The sequence below is a fragment of the Agelaius tricolor genome, unplaced genomic scaffold (genome assembly GCF_023055355.1).
Source record: "Agelaius tricolor isolate 1412-34295 unplaced genomic scaffold, bAgeTri1.0.p SCAF_18, whole genome shotgun sequence".
NCBI lineage: Eukaryota > Metazoa > Chordata > Aves > Passeriformes > Icteridae > Agelaius > Agelaius tricolor.
Window position 1 is genome coordinate 1578317 of NW_027269278.1, and position 21290 is coordinate 1599606.

At 54.0% G+C, this 21290-nt stretch overlaps 2 protein-coding genes across 4 annotated transcripts in view; one reads left to right on the forward strand and one right to left on the reverse strand.

Moving 5' to 3' along the window:
- Nucleotides 1–9278, forward strand: part of CTNNA1 (catenin alpha 1) — a 117766-nt gene extending 108488 nt beyond the window's left edge. For both annotated transcript variants that reach the window (XM_071442986.1, XM_071442987.1), the window contains 3 exons: nt 207–312; nt 5540–5674; nt 8149–9278. In XM_071442986.1, the coding sequence (XP_071299087.1) occupies nt 207–312; nt 5540–5674; nt 8149–8436 (529 nt within the window). In that variant the 3' untranslated portion in view covers nt 8437–9278. The remainder of the gene's footprint in view (nt 1–206; nt 313–5539; nt 5675–8148) is intronic.
- Nucleotides 9279–13835: 4557 nt separating this feature from the next.
- The window catches only part of SIL1 (SIL1 nucleotide exchange factor), a 231545-nt gene continuing 224090 nt past the window's right edge, over nt 13836–21290 (reverse strand). For both annotated transcript variants that reach the window (XM_071442991.1, XM_071442993.1), the window contains exons 8-10: nt 18176–18272; nt 16012–16176; nt 13836–14294 (exon numbers count right to left, since the gene is read on the reverse strand). In XM_071442991.1, the coding sequence (XP_071299092.1) occupies nt 13944–14294; nt 16012–16176; nt 18176–18272 (613 nt within the window). In that variant the 3' untranslated portion in view covers nt 13836–13943. The remainder of the gene's footprint in view (nt 14295–16011; nt 16177–18175; nt 18273–21290) is intronic.

The window sequence follows — 21290 nt, forward strand, 5'->3', positions numbered from 1 at the left end:
TTCCTGGATTTAAGCTAAATGTGGGGAAGAGCTGAAAGGGGGTAACTCTTGAAAATGAAGGTGCTGTAATGGCTGCTTCAGCCTTCTCCTGCCCTTTGGGTGAGGAGTCACTGCCAGCACAGTGTGGGACAGAATGAGAAAAGGGACACAGAATTCACTGCTCTGGTTTCTTGGTGCTAGGAGGGAGCGTCTGCTCTGTTTTGCAGGGGAAAAGGTCCTCTGAAGAACACGTCAGATGTGATCAGTGCAGCCAAGAAGATTGCAGAGGCTGGGTCCAGGATGGACAAGCTGGGCCGGACCATTGCTGACCATGTGAGTCACAGTCCTGGAGCCTCCAGCTCCAAGGAGCAAGAGAACTTTCAGTACTGCATGATGAACAGATGAGAATGTGTTTGCTTTTGGGGTCTTTAACTGATTTTCCAGATCTGCTGCTAGAAAATTCTGTTCTTTCCATTCTTTTCAGCTGCTCTCCTGCCTCCCTGAGCAGTGACACAGCAGCTCCTTGGCTGGAATCAGGCACCTGGCATTTTGTGCCAGCCCTGCTTCAGGTCACGTAGAGCCAGGGCAGTGCCAGTGCTGAGCAGGTCCAGGCTGGGCTCACTCACATCACACCCAGAGCACTCCTGGTGCTTCCCAAAGCACACGCAGCAGGGACAGCCCCTGCACAATGGCACCTGGCCTATTGCACCACCTTTAATACTGGCTTTGAGGCAGCTTTGTAAGATCAACAATTTTCAGATGCTCTGCAGACTGAGTGGGGAGGGTGTCAGAGTTCTCTGGTGTTTTTTCACTTCAGAGCTGATGAAGGCTTGGAGCAAGGCCTGCAGGGACCCGAGCGTGGCTGTGCTGTCCCAGTGCTGGGAAGGAATTCTCACAGGACTGAATGAGCATGGCCAGCTCAGGGATTATTTATGCAATGCCTGTCCTGAGCCACTTAGAAACTGGGCCAAGCAAGAGCACCTTTGGCCTCAGCCCACACCCAAATAGCAGGGAAACATCAACATTAGTAATAATATTCCACCTTCAAGAGAGACTCTGAAATGCAAGGAGGTTAAGTCTGAGATCATGGACTAAACTTTGTTTTCGTAGTTGTCACTTGCTTTCCAGGCTTTTTCAGGATGGAAATTTGTGTACTGCAAGGTTTTCACTGAACTAGTGTCACTTTGAAAGTAAATCATTGCAGTGCAGGACTCTCTCTTAATGTTGCATTCAGAGGTGCTTGTCTACACCCTCCTTTATTAATGATGCAGTGAGAAATGTTCAATGGGGAGATAAATTTGATAAGTGTTTTTTCAGATGGCTTTCCTTGCTACAGCACTTTGACAGCCTTGTTTCTGCAAGAACCAGGTGTGCTGCTGGTGTAGGTAAATGAAGCAAGGAGCAGTTTGTGTTCAAGGTCTCAGGGGAGCTTGGGCAGAAGGTTTACAATGCCTTTTTTTTTTTTTTTTTTTGATTCACATGTTTTATGCAAAGTTGGTATATGGTTTTCTGTACCAAGCCATTTCAAAATATAAAAGAAAACTTATTTCAGTAGCAGTAAGGTCCTTAAAAATGTAACAGATTAAGCACATGTTTGAAGATAAATATGAGCAGCACTGTACAGTTAGTCATTTTGACAAGAATATAGCTTTTTCCTGACTCCATACTCTGCTAATACTTTGAGCCTGCATATTTCATTAGATGTGCTTCCATACTCTTTAGAAACATGTTAATGTGGAGCAGAGTGACAGCTACAGAGCAGGAGCAGCTCCTGGTTCCTGCTGTCCCTGCCCCTGGAGGAGGGAGCACACGGAGGGGCTGTGTCCTGTGTGCTGGGTGACACCAGAGCTGTGACCCCTCGTGTCAGTGTGCCAGCAGCTCCCAGCTCTGCCATCAGGCCCTTCTGCAGCACATTCCTCTGAGCTCCAAGAGCTGCTGTCCCAAGAATTCCCTGTCTGTTGGGATGAGTTCTGCCATCAGCTGAACTCATTAGGTTCTCCCTGAGGTTTCCATCCCTCACTCCAAGCAGCTGCTGCTTGCTGGGAGCAGGGGAATACGAAGCAGTTATGAGCACAACACAGATGACAATGATTTGCAGCAAGGGTTCTCTCTATTATTTATTTTTTCAATGTCAGAACACCTACAAAGCTAAAGGAACTTTCTGGGTTTTTTTCCTTCCGTGGCAGTGGGAGGCTGAGGTTACATCAGTTCTGATCACCCTGTGAGAAGCAGCTGGGGGTCAGGGTAGGGTTGCCCCACTTCCCAGTAAAAGGCTCCAGCAGCCTCGTGCTGGGGAGATTGGTCCCTGCTGGGGGGGCTGGGGTGGGGACCCTGGGCACAGGCTGGTGGCAGCTGCTGGCACAGGTGGTCAGTGCCCATCCACCCAGGGAGCTGCCTCCCCAAAACAGCTGCTGGCAGCTCCTGCTGGGCCCAGCGGGCACCTGCCCCTGAGGGGCATTTTTTGGGGATTCCTGGTGCAGCAGGGCCCATTCCCAAAGGGAGAGGCAGTGGGAGGAAGAAGCTCTGGGGTTGCTGGCTCTCCCCTGCAGCCACTGGGGATGGTCTGTGTCCATGAGCACACACCACCAGGGCTCTGCTGTCTTCCCCTGCCCCTTTTCTCTGCAAAAACAGAGGAAAGGGTGATTCTGCTTCTCTGCAGGCTCAGCTGGGGCAGCAGGAACTGAAAGTGGGGCAGGGGGGTGTTTGCTGTGTCTAGGATGGAGCCTGGATTTGACCTGGAGCAGCCAGCTTAGCTTTTGCCAGTAACCTTCCCTGAGTCTGTGGCAGCAGCTCAGTTTGGGGGCTTTGGGAAGGTGGGGTGTCCCCCAACACATTCATTTCCATCTGCACTGCACTACCTGCTAGGCTGTGCTGTGTCTGTGAGAACCCATCCATCTCTGCAGATGGGGGTTGTGGCTGTGGGTTAGTCCAGTAATGTCATCATTCTTGATCAGTGTTCAAATTGTTGCCTTTTGGGTTTTTTGATTTTTATCCGAGTGCTTCTGCCTAGGAAAGGACAGGGCTCCTGCAGGCACCCGCAGTGCCTTTTGTTGATGCTCTTTTTTATCTCGTGTTACATCTCCATTTAAACCTCATCTGTCTTTGAGCTGAGTCCTCGATCCTGCCTGCAGAAATAGCACACACAGGAGAGGATCTGGGTTTCCATCTCACACTGGATTGATGTACACAGCCCAGTGATGATTCCTATTCCACGAAGGTTTTGCTGCCTTCCTCAGCTGTTGGTGAACGTGCAGCAGCCTCCTGCCTTGAGAGTCTTTCCTTGAAGGGTTTCACAGCCCCACAGAGGAGCTGGAATTGTTGAGCCATCCCCTGATGTGCTGCACTGGGTATTTGTCAGCCCTTGAGCCCCTGCACTGCTGTGCTGCTCACTTGCTGTGTTAGATGAGCTCTTTGGGAGATGGAGAGCAGTTTCCAAAATGGTAATTTGGGCTTTTCATTAGCTCTTTGGCCAGGGCTATTTGTGGACTTGCTCTTAAACATCTTGTACTGCTGACTAATATTGATTAGCTTAAAAAATTAACCTGCAAGCTTTGCTGCTTCGTTAGGCAGGGCTTCACTGCACTGATGGAAGCTGCATGCCCACATTGAGAGTTGCAATTACTTTGGGTGTTCATCATTTTCCTTGGGACTAAGAAGGTGGTTTTATGTCTGTTGGTGGGGTCAGATGCCCATAAAGCCATGCAGATCTCCCAGCGCAGTGTCCCTGTGTGTGTGTGTGAGCTCTGTGGGCCCATCACTGCAGCACCTGAGTCACCTCTGCTCAGCACAGAGACCACTTTGCCTTACAAAAGCCACTTGTTCTGGCCCCAGAAAAAAACAAATATATGTGTTAGCTGCACTCACCTTCACTGCAGAGGGAAATGCCTGTTCTGGCAGATTGAGTGCTGTTGGGAAGGAAATGCTCCTCCATGTGAGTGGGACCATGTTTGCATATCCCTGTGTGTGCACCACGATCTGCTCCTCTTTTATACAAAGAAAAGAGCTTCTGCTTCCATCTCACAGCTAAGGAGAGAAGGTCTGCAGGGAGAATCAGGGCTCAGAGCCTGCTGCTCACAGCCAGGAGAGGATTTTTACCTTACCCTCAAGGGGAGGAGAGGCTGCATGGCCAATGCAACAACCCTCAGCTGGAGTGAGGCATTAAGTAATGGAAGTGGTGCCACATTGAAGATTTAATCTTTCAGTCATGCCATGTCCATTATGAATCTTCATCAGATGGTCCATTGCACAGGATCAGGGTCTTAGGTGAAATGGGATTTTGCTGTGAACAGGGGTGTGTGAAAAAGAGCTCTTCAATCACTCTGGATGGGGTGCAGCTGTCCAGAGGCTGGAGATCCCTGCAGGGTGTAGTCCTGTCCCTGGATAATGGCGGGTGAATTCCACTGCTCCAGCTGAAACAGTGCTGGGCACAGTGCAGCCTGCCTTAGAGCAGGAGATAAGGATCAGTGGGAGTCTGATGGTTTTGTCCAGGAGGCCTGGGGATGCTGGGTGGGGAGATGATGAGGGGCCATTTCCATGGAACAGGAGCTGTCTGTGGGGTACAAGTGCTGCTTCTCTGGGGTTCAGAGCAGGGCTTAAGCAACATGGGGTGTGACCCAGTGTGATGTAAGTGAAGCTGTAGGTGCTGTGTGTGTGTGTGTGTGTGTGTGTGTGTGTTTGAGCATGTGGGCTGCCCCTGGGGCTGAGGTGGCCCATGGGGGACCTGCTGCTGGGACCCCACTGCTGCTGCTGCTAAAGGGGCTGCAGGGCTGCTGAGAGCAGCAGAACCCTTCCCACAGCATTTATGTCCTACAGAGCCTGCTCTGGACCATGGCTGCTCCTCAGCTGGGCTCCCCTCTGGTCTGGAAATCCAGCCTGAGCCTGGCTCATCTGTGGCTCATTCTTCAGTTCTGTCCCAGAAAATGCCACCTTCCCAAACTGCACAGAGGACTCCTGCAGAGCCTTTTGTGCAAAGCTGAAAAAGTTACATTTCTCTTACGGATGAGTGCTGCAGCAAGCACCTTAAAAATGTCATTTTGTGCCTGGTGAGGAACCTGCTTTCCCCACTGCTACAAGATGGGAGCAGAAGTCAAGAAAATCTCTGTTTGCTGCATGTAATTGAGTCACTGTTGGGTTTATCATTTTCAAGCTTGAAATACTTAAGATTAAGGATTGAGGGAGGAATTGGTAACACCTGCTAGTTGCAGCTTCAAATCTTGGGTGTCAGACCATTGCTGCTGTGTCCTGTGCAGTACAGGAAGGACCTTTTACAGCTGACAGACCTGCTCTGGGGAGGGTAAATAGTCCTCCTTCTCTTCCTCTTCCTTCTGTTCCTCCTCTTCCTCCTCCCTGGGAGGGCTGCTGAAGGGCAGTGGAAGGAGCCTGTGCAGTGCTGCCCCTGCTCATGGCTCCTGGGTTTAGGTACCTGTCTCGCTGCTCAGCTGTCTCAAAGCCCAGGCTCAGCAGGGAGGGAGGGCAGCGCTGTCCCAGCCCATCCCCTGCTCCAGGGGAGGTGCCTGGAGTGTGTCTGGCTCCTGCCCAGCTGTGCCTGTGTCACCCACAGTGCCCAGACTCGGCGTGCAAGCAGGACCTGCTGGCCTACCTGCAGCGCATCGCGCTCTACTGCCACCAGCTCAACATCTGCAGCAAGGTGAAGGCCGAGGTGCAGAACCTGGGCGGGGAGCTCGTCGTCTCCGGGGTACGTATGGCACACGCTGCCTCAGGCAGCTTTGCTCCCACAGGTTATTCCTTGTGAGCTTTTGTGTTCAACCCCACGGAACAGAGACTGGAGATGCTGGAGCATTCTGAGTTCTAATGGATGCAGAGTTTGTGTTGCTGCCTCGCTGTTCTGGGGAGGAACGCTTGCTGTGAAAATGCAGGCTTCACATTTCCTTATTCAGAAGTGTTTGTACACAGATTCACTTCACCTTTGTGTGATCTGTTTTCCAGACTGCTTTTCACTCTTAGTGAGGTTAAATCACTTTATCAGCACAGTCAAACCTGCCCCACGTCTCTGCACAGCCTTGGAACATGCTGGGGTCCTGCAATGCTCCAGAGATGTTAATATTTCAGGATGGCTGTGCCCTGAAGAGTGCAGGGATTTTTAGTGGCTGCTCTGGTTTCTGACAGCTGGAAGCTGCCCCAGGCCAGCTTGCTTTCTTATTCCAGCCATTACTTTGCAAATAATTTTTTTCACTGTAGTTCATGAAATGCTGCCTCCTAAGAGGATTCTGTATGGCAGATATTTGGCGGGAGGGAAGTGGAGCTAAATCCTTAATTTCTTCTGGCATACTCTGCCTTGCCCTGCACAGGCATGTTTGGTCACTTCTGGTGCTTTTGCCCAGCCATGTCAGGACTGAGGAAGGAAGTTGGAAGAAGGGACAGAATTGGCCCTTGGGTAGTCCAGAATTGCTCCCTGATCAGCAAATGGAGAAACTTCCCACATTCTGCCATTTTGATACCACAGAATCATGGAACAGTTTGGGTTGGAAGGGACCTTAAAACTCATCCAGTGCCACCCCCTGCCATAGCAGGGACACCTCCCACTGTCCCAGGCTGCTCCAAGCCCCATCCAGCCTGGCCTTGGACACTGGCAGGGATCCAGAGGCAGCCACAGCTTCCCTGGGCATCCTCTGCCCTGATATTTTCCAGTGAAACCCTGTTTGATATCTCAATTGCTTAAACTTAGTAGCACAGATTCCCCCCCCACAACCAGGGAGAGCTGTGGAAGGAGAGCTTTGGGGCAGCAGCAGCAGGAGCAGTCAGCAATAGATATCCCTGCCCGAGCTGAGTCCATCTGGGGGTGAGTGATGGGGCTGTGCTGCCCCCCCTGCTGCCTTTCCAGCCCCCAGAGCAGCTCCAGGGGCTGTGGTGGGATGTGCTGCTGTTCATGTCCTGGGAGCTGGGAGGCTGAAGGCGTGGTGCTGTCAAAGCAGGAGATGTGTTACTGTGCAGCAATACGTACTCCAGGGCTTCCCTGCAGTTACTCAGTGCCTCCAGGATTTACATCCCCTCTGCCATAAATCAGTGGTAGAACAGCCTGGCAGCTGTAGTCTGATCTCCTGGTTTTATCCCTTCTCCTTGAGCCTGTCCACTGGGGCTGAGGGCTGCCAGCAGCAGTGTTGAGCTCCATGGGATAATCAGATGAAGACCTCAGCCAGTCCAGAGGCATCATCACTCTGAAAGGAAGGTTCTGTCCAGTGTTAATGCCCTGCCCCTGCACCCGGGTGCTGTGAGAGCAGATCAGGGCCCAGGAGGGCAGAGCTGGCACCTGCACAGTCTGACTGGTCATTCAGAAAAGCACCTCCCTGCTCTCCTGGCCTTTAATGATTCCTGCTGCTGTGAGGATTCCTGGAAACACTCCAGCACAGTGGTTTCCAGGCTCATGAGGAAGAGGGCAGAGCACAGGGGCTTTGCCAGAGGATCTGAGGTGCCATGGTAGCAATTGGGGCACAGTGGAATAGAAGGGAAGGGTCAGTGCCCCAGAAAAGCCACCAGAACCAAACCCTGCCCCAGATCAAACCCCTGTCCCAGCCCATTTGGCCTTGACAAGCTGGGGATCCTACCCAGACCAGGACACTGGCCCCTGGAGAAGGGGGTCTCAGCTGAGGTCACTACAGTGCTCCTCCCCTCTCTCTTCCACCCAGCCCTGGTCTCAGCTCTTTGTCCCTGCTGTGCCCTACAGCTTTGACAAATTCATGTTTTTCCTTGTTTTGATGCTCTTGTAAATCAGGAGCCAGCTGGGAAAGGGCTCCAGGCCTGGCTGGTGATGCAGTTGTGTTCCTTCCTTCCCAATACAATTTAGTATTCTAGTGCAATTAAAATATTTATTATCGGTGATTAAGATATTACTACAGCTTTATTAATCTCATTAGAGAATAAGCAACTGTTAAATCTCAGTCACAAAAGCAAAGGGCAGAATACAAATGTTTCCAATTGCCATTGATGTGGAAAATGCATACAGGGGGGCAAACCCTCCTTTTGTGCTGGTGGCACAAGTCAGCTTTGTAACCACTGAGCATCCAAAAAATCCTGCCTCAAACTGGGAGCCTCAGGTTTCAAAGGAAAAATATAAATCAGTTTTCAAGTGGTTTTACCCCCAGGCCTGTGGTGCTCTCAGTGGAAGGCTGTGTTTGGGGGTTCCATGGTGGCTAACTCTGTGTCCCTTGGCAGGTGGACAGTGCCATGTCCCTGATCCAGGCAGCCAAGAACCTGATGAACGCCGTGGTGCAGACGGTCAAGGCCTCCTACGTGGCGTCCACCAAGTACCAGAAGTCCCAGGGCATGGCCTCCCTCAACCTCCCGGCCGTCTCCTGGAAGATGAAGGCTCCAGAGAAGAAACCCCTGGTCAAGAGGGAGAAACAGGACGAGACCCAGACGAAAATCAAGAGGGCATCACAGAAGAAGCACGTGAACCCTGTGCAGGCCCTCAGCGAGTTCAAGGCCATGGAGAGTATCTAGAGGAGAGCTCTGGCTCGGGGTGTTTTTCTCTAGCCCACTACTGCTACTTCCAGAACTCTACTTTTAATACCCTAAGGATTTGTCAAAAATTTACTATTCCTCCAAATGTATTTACTTAATATAATTTTGATAACTTTGTTTAGATTACCTGGGGAGATACTTAAATTTCTAAGTCCTATCAGTATATCTTCAGCCTGCAGAAGTGTGGTAATTTAGATGGCTTTTAGATTACAGGGGTGGATTTCTAGCTGGAAACTGTTTTTTATAATCTTGCTTTAAATGAAATATTCTATAACCAAAGAGGATTTTACAGTAACACTAACGGTTAACACTAATAGTGGATCATGATACTCAGAGACTCAGTTTATCATGGTGATCAAGAGAAAAAAAATAGATTTTTTACTCAAAAAAAAATTAATGAAAGTATTGTATGTGATAGTGTATCTCTGCTGTGGGGGTGGAGAGGGAGCAAGATCAGAGGAGTTTGAAATTGCAACAGCCACTGGCTGTGTGAACACAACTGGAAAACAGCTGGAAAAACGCTACACCCGTGCCTGGGCCGGGCTTTGCTGGGGATCGTGTTTGGAGCTGGGCTCGGTGGTGCCCTGGGGCCGTGATGCTGCTTTTCCTGGGCTGCCCCGGAACCCTCTGGGGTTCCCTTGTGCTCCTGGCACCGCTCCCTCCGGAGCCGGGGGAGCCCCCGGGGCCGATCCCTGCGGAAACCTCCCCCCGGCGTGGGCGGCCGATCGCTCCCGTGACACGGACGGGAATTGTAATGCCTGGTTACAAATTACTAATGTATTTTGCTGCGGGACACTAATAAAGTTGCTTTTCCCAGCTGGTGCATTGTGGTGCTGTGAATGGAGCTGGGCCCAGCCCGCCCATCGCCCCCCCCCTCGCCATTCAGATGCAAATCAGCTTTGTGCTCATTCCTCATAATTGCTCTGCATCCCGCCTTGGGCTTCCAGAGGCACCCAGGAAATCGTGTTTGCTCAGGCTGCAATTTAGACTGTACATTATTTGTGATAACTATAGCTACAAGGTATAATTTCACTGTCTTATTTAAATTTTATGAATTTCAGCGTGTTTCACACGTCCCAGTCGAGTCGAGTGCAGGGAAGCGGTGCCTGCACGGGGCAGCACCGCGGTGCCTGTTCCTGTGGAGCTGGAAAAGCCTGGGCTGGAGTCAATGTCTAAAATGCAGCTCCATTTTAGAGCTGAACCTTGGCACTGAAATGTTATAATTTTATTTATCTCAATCAGCTCATAATTTACTGTATTAAGGTTATTGCTGTCATGTTACTGTAATGCTGATCATAATTAAGCTAAATAGTTTTTGAGATATTTTTGCCAAATGTATTATGTTTTCAAGCATTTTAGCCTCTTGAGTACAGCTATTAAACAGTGGAATGATAGGATATTTTCATACACCCTTAACAAATAAACAGGCTTGGAGAGGGAGCTGTGCTCCACTGCCATTCGGGGGTTAACAGGCTATAGGTCTTCTTTTAGAGATAATTATTAACTGAATTTATACAATATAGGTTTTTTTTTTTTCCTGGTATTGTCTTAAAGGTGACATTCCCTGAGCTGTTTAGGGAGTACATCCAATGCCTCCCACCAGTACAATCTATTAACGTGCTTTAAAAAATAACCCTTATTAAGATGTACAGACAAGTTTACACTTATTTATCTTTTAAATACATCTTCGTTTAATTTATGCTACAAACACTGAGTATCAAGAAATTAAAAGTGGTTCCCCTGGTGAGAGCTACAGCCCCAGGGGGTGCAGGAGCAGCAGGAACGCCATGGGGACAGGAGGCCGAAAAACCTCAGCTCACATTTCCTTTGCACCCAAGAATTGCTCCTCTGGGAATTGCGTTTGGGTTTGGAGCAGAGAAGGGCATCGAGGTGAATCATTATCGGTGTAACACTTAATCGCTCCGTTCAGAAGTGCAGCAGTAGCGGCTGGAGGGGAGAAAATGCCTGTCCCCTTAGAAGAGGGGGGATTTTGTGTCATGAAATCCCAGTTTCCCAGTTTAGCTGGGGACGTGGTGGTGACACCGGGGCGGGGGAGCGGCGGATCCTGGGGCCGGAGCGGGGCAGAAGAACCCCGAGCCGGGGCAGGGCAGGGCAGTTCCTCATCCCGGAGCGACTCCAGCCCCGGTCCCGGTGCCTCCGGCCCCTCCGGGTTGTTCGGCATCAGCCCCAGACCCAGGTGGTTCAGGAGTTCAAAACCCAAAATCGCCGATCCCGTGTCAGGGAATTCCAGCCCTGCGTGTGAAAGCGGCGCTGGAGCCGCGGCTCGGCGAGGGGGTCCAGCCGCCAGCGAAGCTGTGACTTTATTAGGGAGCCAATTGGAGAGAATTACAGTAATTACTGCTCCATGTAATTAAGCGCTGGGGAAGGGCTCGTGCTGTCGCTCTCGCTGCCGGAGGACGATGCTCGGCTCGGGAGGGAGCGAACGGGCGGGGAGAGCTCCGGGGGTGCTCCCGCCGCTTCCCCCCGGCGGTGAGCGAGGAACCAAACCCCACCTTCCCAATTCCCTGCCCTCCGTGGAGATGGGAGGACACGCCGTGGCTTTGGGCAGGGAAGGGCTGTGGGATTTCCCTACCCGCCAGCTTCCCATGGCTGCTCCCCAGGCACCGCCTGGAACACGCCGGAGTACTTGCTAGAGGGGTTTTGGGGGGTTTTTGCAGTGATTTGAAGATGTTTTGGTTTGGGCTTTTTTTGCAGCGCAATGGGGCAGCAGCTTTGCTGGGTCCGTGCCAGAGCCCGGCAGACCTGGCAGTGCAGGGATCTCAGGAAGATGAACCCACATTATCTTCTAAAGTGTATTAGTGAAACCACATTAAATCCTCAGGAGATACGTCTTATTCCAGATTTCAAGTGCTCTTAATTCAATTCCGCGGTGAATGGAGCCACGTTGAATTTATGCCGCTTTAATTGTGTGTGAAGTTTCCGTGCCACGATTTAATGGCCGTTAATGAGCGCCTTTCCCACTCCGAGCTCTGCCTGCTCCCAGCGCCTTTGGGATGTGTCAGGAGCGGGACCGGAGAGGGGAGCGGGGCACCCCGAGTTGCGTTTGCTTAAACGGGTGCTGGGTCCAAACCACGGCAGCCAAACCTCAAACACAAAATTGAGGAGAGAGCAGAGAGGGTGAGGAGGGACGAGTGCATTCAAAACCCCAACAAAGGGGTGAGAAAAGGAAAAATCCATTAAGGCACATCAGCTGCTCCAGTGCTGAGGGCTCAGGCCCCGCCTGTGCTGCGGATGGTGAGGGCTGGGGAGTGTCCCAGGGAGACACAGCCCGTGGGCTCTGCTCTGAGCCACTCCCTGCCTAAAGGGTGCCAGGGTTCCGAGAGCTCAGGCTGGGCCAGCACAGCCCTCCTGATGCTCCAGTGGGTGCAGGGGGAAGGAGTGGGAGCTGGTCCTGGCCTGGCCACTTGTGTGACTGCAGCGCTTAACGCTTGATGCCCTCTTGAAGCTGGAGCAATGGGGGGGCCCTGTTAGCTCCAGAATTAAGTACAGAAGTGCTCATCCCGGACCTGCACTGGGAGGGGGTCCAGTGAGCCCTATGCAAGGTTTCCATCTGCTCCAGGCTCCCCCACCCCTGGGGCCGCTCCAGCCCTGCCTTGCTCCGTGCCTGCAGGAATTTGGGGGATTCCCAGCACAGCGGGGCTGGCTCTGCACAGGGGCTGGGGCAGGACTGGCTCAGCCCTGGCCCTGCCGGGGGAGGACCAGGCAGCTGCAGCAGCCGTGTCATTACCCTGGGCTGTGGACCAGCAGCGCCATTTGGGGCACAAAGCTGTCATTAGTGGGGACACCGGCCTGTGCTGGCATTTACGGCCAGGAAAGCAGCCCAGGGCTCGCCTGCACTTCTCTGTGACCCTCTGGGGATACATGGCCACGCACACAGAGGAATGGGCTGCAGCCCCCAAGGCTGAGCCTTGGCCATGGCTGCTCATGGCGGAGCTCTTGGTGACCCCCAAGGATCCATGGCTGTCACCACCTCCCCAGGCCACCACCCAGCTGCAGTCCCACTGCTTGGACTGGACCCTGAGACCTGCAGGAGCTGCAGAGAGGGGGTGGCTACAACCCAGGGGTTCCCTCTGGCCACCCCTCTTTGGGATCCTGACCCCCTGGAGAGCCCAGAGCCCTTTGGGCAGGGGTACACAGGGTGTGGGGTCCCTGACGTCAGCACTGCCCAAGACCTCACACAGCCTCTGCCCCAAGAGTGCCCTGCCAGGGCCCAGTGCCTCAGGAGCAGCACTGCCAGGAAATTGTTATTTGTTATCATATTTTGGCCTCCTTTGAGTGTTCCATGTCCTTGTCTGTGTCACTCTGCCGGTGTGCGGGAAACAGCCCGAGGGGGTCACCAGGACCTTCCTGCTGCCATCCCAGGCCACAGGGGTCATCCCAGGGCTGGCAGCGAGTGGCACTGACCAGGAGCCACCACCTGCTCCCTCCTGAGCTGCCCTGGAGGCCCGTGGGCACCTTTCCATCCCCAGGGCCAGCACAGGCATCCCCAGTGAGCCCCTGCTCAAAAACTTGACAGGTTTAAGACTTTAAGGAAGAGCGAGTGGGGTTTTGGCTTTGGGGTTGGACAGGGAGGGCTGCTGGTGGTTTTCTCCCTGACTCATTCCCTAAGGAGGTGTTAGACAGTCCCCACCTTAAATCCAGCTCTGACACAGTGACAAAGCTAGGCAGGGGCTGAGAAATCCCTGTGCTGATCCCCTCCAGTTCTGCTGGATCCCTGATTCACCTGGCATCACTCCAGAGGCTTGGGTTTCCAGCAGAAAAGCCCCTTCCCATGGTTGTCCTGGCTGTTACCATCAGATTTTTTTTTTTTTTAAACCTACAAAGCAAAGCCTTGGCAAGGCTGGCTGGGAAATGCATTTCAGATAAAAATAGGGAAAAAAAATTAATGCCAGCAAAACAGCCTGAAACCCCAAAAAGAGAAAGATCAAAAATTAGTTATAATTAGCCCTGCTACTTAACAGTGACAAGTGACACACTGTACAAGGGAGCCTCAAATATTTGAGCACAAAGCCTGGTGGTTCCAGGGTCACAGGTGGGAATGGGTCTGGTGGCATTTGTGCCCATCCCTGGTGGTGGCAGAGCCCTGCAAGAGCTGGGGAATGGAAGGAACCAGCTGGGCTCTGCCAGGCCTGGAGGAAGTGCAGGGATTCAAACATCCCCTCCTGGGAGTGACACAAGCATGGCCCCCATGGGAACAACGCTTGTTCCCTTTCTGCAAATCCCAAATTCCTCAGCTGAGCCCCCAGCTTGTTCCCTCCACCATGCACCTCCATTCTTCCAGCGTATGCCATGAAAACAAGACATTCCCCACACCCCAATGTATTTTAATAACAAAGTTGTTGGCACACAGTGTGGGATCTCATTTAGTCCAGCAGTTTATTCCAAAGTGCACCTGCAATGAAAAGTGTGGCCATCCAAACTTGCTGTCACCCTGAATTCCCTGGAATTGGACAGAACCCCCAGTTTCACCTCAGTTCCTGGATGATGGTGTTAATAGAGCCCAGGAGCTCCCTGAAGTAGCCATCCTTGTCCCCTTCCCTCTGCTCCTCGGCCGCCAGCTCCTCGTACTCGCTGCGCAGGAGGCTGAGGGTGGTGCCCAGGGCAGGGTCCCCCCGGTAGTGCTCCCTGCAGAAGGCCACCAGGACCCCCACCAGCTTGAGGACCTTCTCACGGGTGTCGTGCTCGGGCATGGCCAGCAGATTGGGCACCAGGGCACACCAGCCCTGCTCCACCACCGCCGGCACCAGCCTGACCTGCTGGTACTGCTGGATTTTCTCCTCCATCTGCTCTCCGTGCTGGGAGTCCTCAAGCAGCATCTGTGGGAAGTGGTGGAACACAGATTAATGTCCCTGTCAGAGAGGAACTGCTCCCAGGAGGTGACACAGTAGAGGAGGATGCATGTCCTGTACCACCTGCTGTGGATGGGGACTTGCCACAGAAGACCAGACCGAGGTTGTGTCCTGGCTCCCTGGCCACAGGGGCTGTTTTTCCATCCTGGAAAACTCCCAGGGACTGGGGGTTTCTGTGTCACACAGCCTGGGAGGGGACTCAGGGGCAGGAAGCTCAGCAAGACTTGAAAAGTCTTTGGTCTGGTGCTTTTTCCTGCTGACAGGTGCCTGGAGCACCTAATGAACATCATCACTTGGCTCCATGCTGCTCCTTCCAGAGATGGGATCTCAGTCTCCTCCAGCCACAGCCAGACCTACCCCTGCCAGCCTGGTCCAGAAAACTCCAGTACTGAAATTCTGCAGGGGGCTAGATCCCTTACAGCAAGAGACACCAGCCCAGGAGGCCAAGGGGGCCAGGGGGAGGAGGGGAAACTCCCCCACACCACCCTGTGAGCCCTTTGGTGGAGAGCCTGTTGATAGCATGCAATTTCCAGACAGGGACTTGGAAGGACAACACCAAGACCTCCCCTCTCCTGGTCCTCTTGAGAGCTGCCTGCTGAAGTGCAGGCAGGATTTGGGGTGAAAAGGAAGGAATGTGGCAGGAGGAGGCATTCAGAGCCTCAGTGACTCCTGTTTTGCACTGAGAGCTGCCAGGGTGCTTTACGATTCCAAACCAATCCATCTGACAGTCACCCAGCCCAACCCAAACCTGCCACCCCAGCTTGGAGCAGCCCCCCAGCAACCAGGGTACAGCATTCCCAATCCAAAGAGCAGCTAAAAATCGTTGTTTTAACATAAACCCGAGAATCTGCCAGGCTGTGCTTGCCCCAGACCCACGGAGGTAGGAACAGATGGGGCTGCTGGAGGGGAGAGCTGGGAAATGGGCAGCAGGATCAAATGGGAATGGTTTGAGTCAAAATGCCCTTGTCTGCTCCTTTCCCATGGAGCTGACAGGATCATGTTAGAGTCAGCACCTGATAAGATTTCAGACCTGCTAAAATAATTTGCACCTTTACAAAGTCTCCTGGAAAATAACTGATTTAACAGAGAGGTGCTGCTCTGCCGTGCCTGCAACCCAGGTATTAGAGCAGCCATAATCCGCAGGGCAAATTGGCCATAAACCGAGCCAGAGTGGATTTAATTCTCATTCTCTGGAGTCAGGGAAACACACAGACTGAACAACAAGCCATGGCAAGGAAAGACAGGCTTTAAACTGACACTTACAGCAGTAATCCAGGGTATTTGAAAATAAAACACGGAATGTGGCAGGCTGGGCTCCAGGGAGGCACGTGCAGCCGGCAAAGGGCTCTCTGGCAGGCAGGGACACAGCAGAGCTGGCCTGTCCCCTGGCCTTGGCTGGACACCACAGCCCAGGGCCAGCATTCCCTACTTGTGTCCTCTGTGTCCTGCTGTTTAAACACCCTCAGGAGGAAATGGTGGCAGTGACTTGAAGGCAAACAAAGGTTTCAGCTCCTCTAGGTTTCCCCAGGCACTGGTGTGGTGTTGGCCAAGGGGCTGAAGGGGACTCATCCCCACTGATGCTGGGCTGGCTCCTCCTCATCCTTGTCCCATGAGGATTTTCAGGCCTGGCTGGGTTTGGGGACCAAGGTGAGGAGTGCCTGGCCAGTGCCACCCCAGGTCTCACCTTCTCCATTATGAGGTCATAGAGCAGTGTCACCACACGGACATGGAGGGGCTCCATCCCCTTCTGCCGGAAGAGGCTCCTGAGCACCTGGAGGCCGCCCAGCTTGAGGAACTGCTGCTGGGCATAGGGGAAGTGCCTCAGCATAGAGGACAAAGCAAAGAGAGCCTGGTGGAGAAAGAGAGGGCAATCAGCAAGGTGGCCATGGCCACGCCATGTGGCATGGCCCCTCTTGATGGCACCCCAAGGGGACAGCAGAAACACGCTCCAGCTCATCTGTGCGGAGCTCCAAGGAAAATGCATCCCAACCTTCCTTGCTGAGGGACATCTCCAGCAGTCCTGTTTGCAATCCCAATCCTCCCCAGCACTGTGAGGCTGCCAAATCGTGGCTACTTCATCAAACCCCAGTCTGGGCTGTCACTGAGGCGCCTGTGGCCAACCCCTTCTCCATGTTCACCCCCACAGTGGGGTGAGGAGTGTACAGCACCACCCAGCAGAGCCTGATCCCTACGAGGTGATTTGGATGCCAGGGGTGATGTCCCTACAACCCCACAGTCAGAGGACAAGGCCGCGACGTCCCCTGGCCCAGGCCGTGTCAGGGTGCAGCCCCACAGCCGCCAGCCAGAGCCCAGCACCCCGCGGTGCCGCAGGGGCTTGGCTCGGAGCCGAGGCGGCAGTGAGGGGCCAGCCCAGCGCTGCTGTCACCCCGGCTGCTCTGCCAGCGCAGGGACGGCCGCGCCGCCCGGGGCAGGGGACGCGCTGCTCGCCGCGGCCTGCCCCGCTCCCCACACGGGGCCGGGCCGCGCCCGCTCCGCACGGACAGATCCGAGCTGACAGCCGCGTCTTCCCCGCTCCCGTTTGTTTCTATTTTCCATTTTCCGCGTTGCTGCTGGTGAATTTGAGATGCTGCTATCTCCCTTTTGAATCGTAGGCCAGGGGACGGCGGAGGGAAGGAATGCACTTTTGGCCTCGCTGCCGAGCAGGGCTGCGAGCACCGGGGCGGAAAAACCATCGGAGCGGGAGCCCGGGGCTGCTGCCCTGTGCAGGAACGGGCTGGGCCACCAGCCTGGCCTTGGGATCCAGTCTGGAGACACAGGACACTGCACACAGCACGGGAACTGGGAATTAAAGCCTCTGTCCTCCTGGAAAAGAGGATTTCAACCCTTGGAGGGTCTTGTAGAGATGTGTGTGAACGTGGACAATACTGGGCCCACTCCTCTCATTTCTGCAGGGGCTGCCAGCACGATGCACTCAGGTTCACTGGAATGAACTATTCTGGTTCACAGCAGAGCTGTGAGAGCCCCTGCAGCCCAGCCATCCCTCCCCACCCCAAAAGGAGCCCTGAGTTGAGCCACGGGCACTCCTGGGAGGAGTTTCTGAGCATGGAGCATCCCGTGGGATCTCCTCACATCCATGGCCAAATGCAACAGGGTTCCACAGCTTTCTCCTGTGCCTTTCATTTGCTGGAAAACTCTTACCAGAGTTAAAGGGGAACATATTTTAGGGAGCTGATTACAGGTGAATGGAAGAGCCAGTGGTCTCCCCACCCTGCTGGACCCCTCATGCAGGAAGTCCCTGTGGAAAACAGGGCTGGGGTTTGGAAGCAGCCAGGTAGTGTTACAGAGGTGGCATCACACACTAAAGTGAGGGTAATGGGATCTCATGCTCCAGGGAATACAGCAGGGAGGGAGGGAGGGGGCGAGGAAGCCCCCAGCCCGATGGACAGCACTGCACATTTGGCTTGGGGCTCTTGGTGCTGCTCCTTGCTCCAAAGTCTCTGCCAAAGGTAGGACACAGGGCTGGCTGCAGCAATTAGCTCCTCAAACGTCAGCTCCTGTGTTTGTCAGCCTGTGATGGCTGTGCTGCCGTGACGACCCTCGCCAGTGCCCCCCAGGAGCTGTGGCACTGTGCTGTCCCCACAGGCTGGCAGAGCCACTGTGAGTGCCACTGCAGGCACTGGGGGACACCCACAGAACCAGGGGAGTGCAGGCTCCACCAGTGCTGCTGGGGTGGTTTGGTACCCAGGGCCCTCCTTCTGCACCCCTGGGAGTGAAGCCCACACAGAGTGGGGTCCCACACTGTCCAGATGTCCTTGATGTCCTGAGGGTGTTTACACAGAGCTCAGCACGATCCCAGTTTTGCCCAGAGGTGCAGTCCCACTCCTCACCTTCTTCCTGACAGCCAGGGGCTGTTCTGTGGCCAGGATAACCAGGAGCTTCTGCAGGGCACCCCCCTCGATGGCTTCAATCTGCACTTTGGGGTTGCTGCAGGGATGAAAGCAAAAGGCAGGTCACCAACAGAGCGGGGCACAGCAAGGTGGGAGACACGCTGGTCTGGCTTGTCGCAGCATTGGGGTGGCAGCAGGACCAGGACAGTGATTGTCCCCTGTGCTGGCACTGCTGAGGCCACACCTCGAGGGCTGTGTCCTGTTCTGGGCCCTCATGGCCAGAGAGCCCTGGAGGGGCTGGAGCGTGTCCAGGGCAGGGAACGGAGCTGGGAAGGGGCAGGAGCCCCAGGAGAGGCTGAGGGAGCTGGGCAGGGGCTCAGCCTGGAGCAAAGGAGGCTCAGGGGGCCCTTGTGGCTCTGCCCAGCTCCTGCCAGGAGGGGACAGCCGGGGGGGCCGGGCTGTGCTCCAGGGAACAGGGACAGGAGCAGAGGGAACGGCCTCAGGCTGGGCCAGGGCAGGCTCAGGGTGGGCACCAGGAGGAATTTCCCCATGGAAAGGGGGCTCAGGGATTGGGAGGGGCTGCCCAGGGGGGTTTGGAGTCCCCATCCCTGGAGGTGTCCAAGGAAGGGCTGGAGGTGGCACTGAGTGCTTTGGGCTGGGGACAAGGTGGGGATCAGGCAGGGTTTGGACTCGATGCTCTGGGAGGGATTTTCCAACTTCAATGGTTCTATTTAATTATATTCCCACCTCACAGTGGACATGAACAAGGGTCAATCCAGGCTGATCCCAAAACAAAATCCCCCAGCTCCCACCAATGCTGGCTCATGGTTATGGAGAAGGTACAAATTGTGCAGCCACCTCAAACACACCTGAAATGAAGGCAGCAGGGGTGGGGAGGGCACACTGGGTCACCTGGGCCTTCCCACCATACCCCCCATCCCACCTGGCTTCCCCTGGCCAGGAGCCCTCCCCTGTGGCTCCCTGGTTCCATGAATCCTCTCGCTCCACATGACATCCAATCCTGAAGAGCTCCTGAAGAGCCTTCATATTCCAGTTCCTGCTTCCCCCTCTCCTCGCTTGCTGCCAGCGTGCTGATCACCCACACACCTCTCACAGCAAGAGCTCCTCTCCAAGGACTACTGTGGATAAATCCACCCTCCTGCCTGCCAGGACAGGCTGAAACCTCAGGTCAGGATGTCAGCAGCTGCCCAGGGACAGACAGACACACAGACGCACAGACAGACCATTCCTCCCATCCACGCTGACACATTGCAAGCCCACTTCCAATGCATCTTGGAAGGTGGTGGAGCCATCAGACACTGCAGGCTCCCTCCTTGGCAGGGCTTTCACAGTCAGGGCACAGTGTGCCAGCTGTCTGATCCCTGATCCCAGAGCTCTCCCACTCCAGGAGCAGCTCCACTCTCCAGCCTTTGCTGGGCTCTGCAGCAGCAATTGCACCGTGCCAGACAGAGGTCATGGCCCTGCTACAGCACCCACTGCTCCCAGGGAGCTGCTGCAGCAGCCACGGCCCAGCCCCTCCAGGAAATAAGAGACACAGAGGCAGGCAGGGTCATAAAGAAACAAAACCAGAGACAAATGGAGCTGGGCAAGGAGCAGCTTGGAGTTAAAACCATTGCTCAGAGCAAATCTGGTGTGGGACTTCCCAGCTGGCAATACCAGGCTCACCTCAGGGCAGGAAAAGGGCATTTGTTGAAAGCCACCCTTGATTTCTCCTTCCTCACCTGCTTGCTGCAGCAGACATCCAGGCACAGCCATGGCACAGGCACCCTGCCAAGGTGGGGGCATCTGTGACCCTACCCAGACAGGGAAGGAGAGAGAAAGAACAAACCCAGGAGCTCCAGGATCCTCCTGCTAATGAGATTTTTGCAGCACAATTCTCAGACCCCCATGTACCAGCCCTGCAGCATCCCTGGAAGCAAACCAGCTTCTGCAGTGCCTGGGTCAGGTGGGACCTCACACATCCACCATGAGGAGCCCATCCCCAACCTCCCCATGCCAGGAGGTGCAGAAGAGTCTTCTGCTGCAAAACCAGGATGCAATTTTCCACCCCAATATGTTGTGCAATGATCCATCTCTGAATGGATTGCCAAAGATGGCATCTCTGAATGGGCTGGGGACTGATTTAGGGAGTCAACAGAGGCAAACAGCACAAGCCCTAAAACTTCACCTGTCTCCACGCCACTCCTGAGCCCAAGGCCCAGCTAACAGCTGGGGCTCTCATTCATCTCCAGCCAAACCTGCAGCCACAGCCATGGCCCTAACAGCATGTGGTCCAAAAACCTGATCCCATTTCATGTGCAAGTCCCTCTGGGCAATGGAGACCAGAGCAAGTGCAGAAGCAGCTTGCAGGAAGGCACTTTGCTGAGTAGAAGTGCACTGAAAGGACAATCCCCTGGGCTGGAGACCTCCTGGTGCCATTCAAGGAGAACGGCACATTTGGGATATCCAAGCTCTTTTGTCACATCTCTCTAAAATAAATAATAAAACCTCTTACAGCAAGAGACACAACTGAGAAATTGGTATGCCTTTAATACTTGGCTGGTCACCTGGAGGATTTGATCTAATTAAAATCTCTGAACCATGGAGCTTTTGCCAAGGAGCAGCTCGGGAGGTGAGGGAGCCTTCCTGGCTGGTGGGTGTGCCGCTCGCTTCTCAATGCTCCTGTTGCTCTGTCGCTGCTATCAATGGTCCTGGCTTCAAGCTAACAAAAAAGCTTGTTTGAAGGTTTGGAAAACTCAGCAGAGATCTGTACAAATTACACTGTCAAGCCCAGGGAAAAGCAGCCTGAACAAAATAAACACAATGAGACAGACTGTGGAGAGCTCGCATGGGAAATTCAGCTGTGCTAATCTGTTAATGGAGACAGGATGGTGGCATCTGCAACAAAATTCACTGAAACAGGAGTCTGAGGCTGGGACAGGGCTGGGCCAGCCTATGGTGACATCCCATAATGCTGCAGTGATGGCACAGGTTTGGGTGTGCTGTACTGATGAGATTAACCAGCCCCCATCCCGGGGGAGGAACAGCTACAGGCTGCAGGGACTCAACACAAGCCCCATGCAGCTTCCCAGAAGAGAGCCCTGTGTGCTGAACA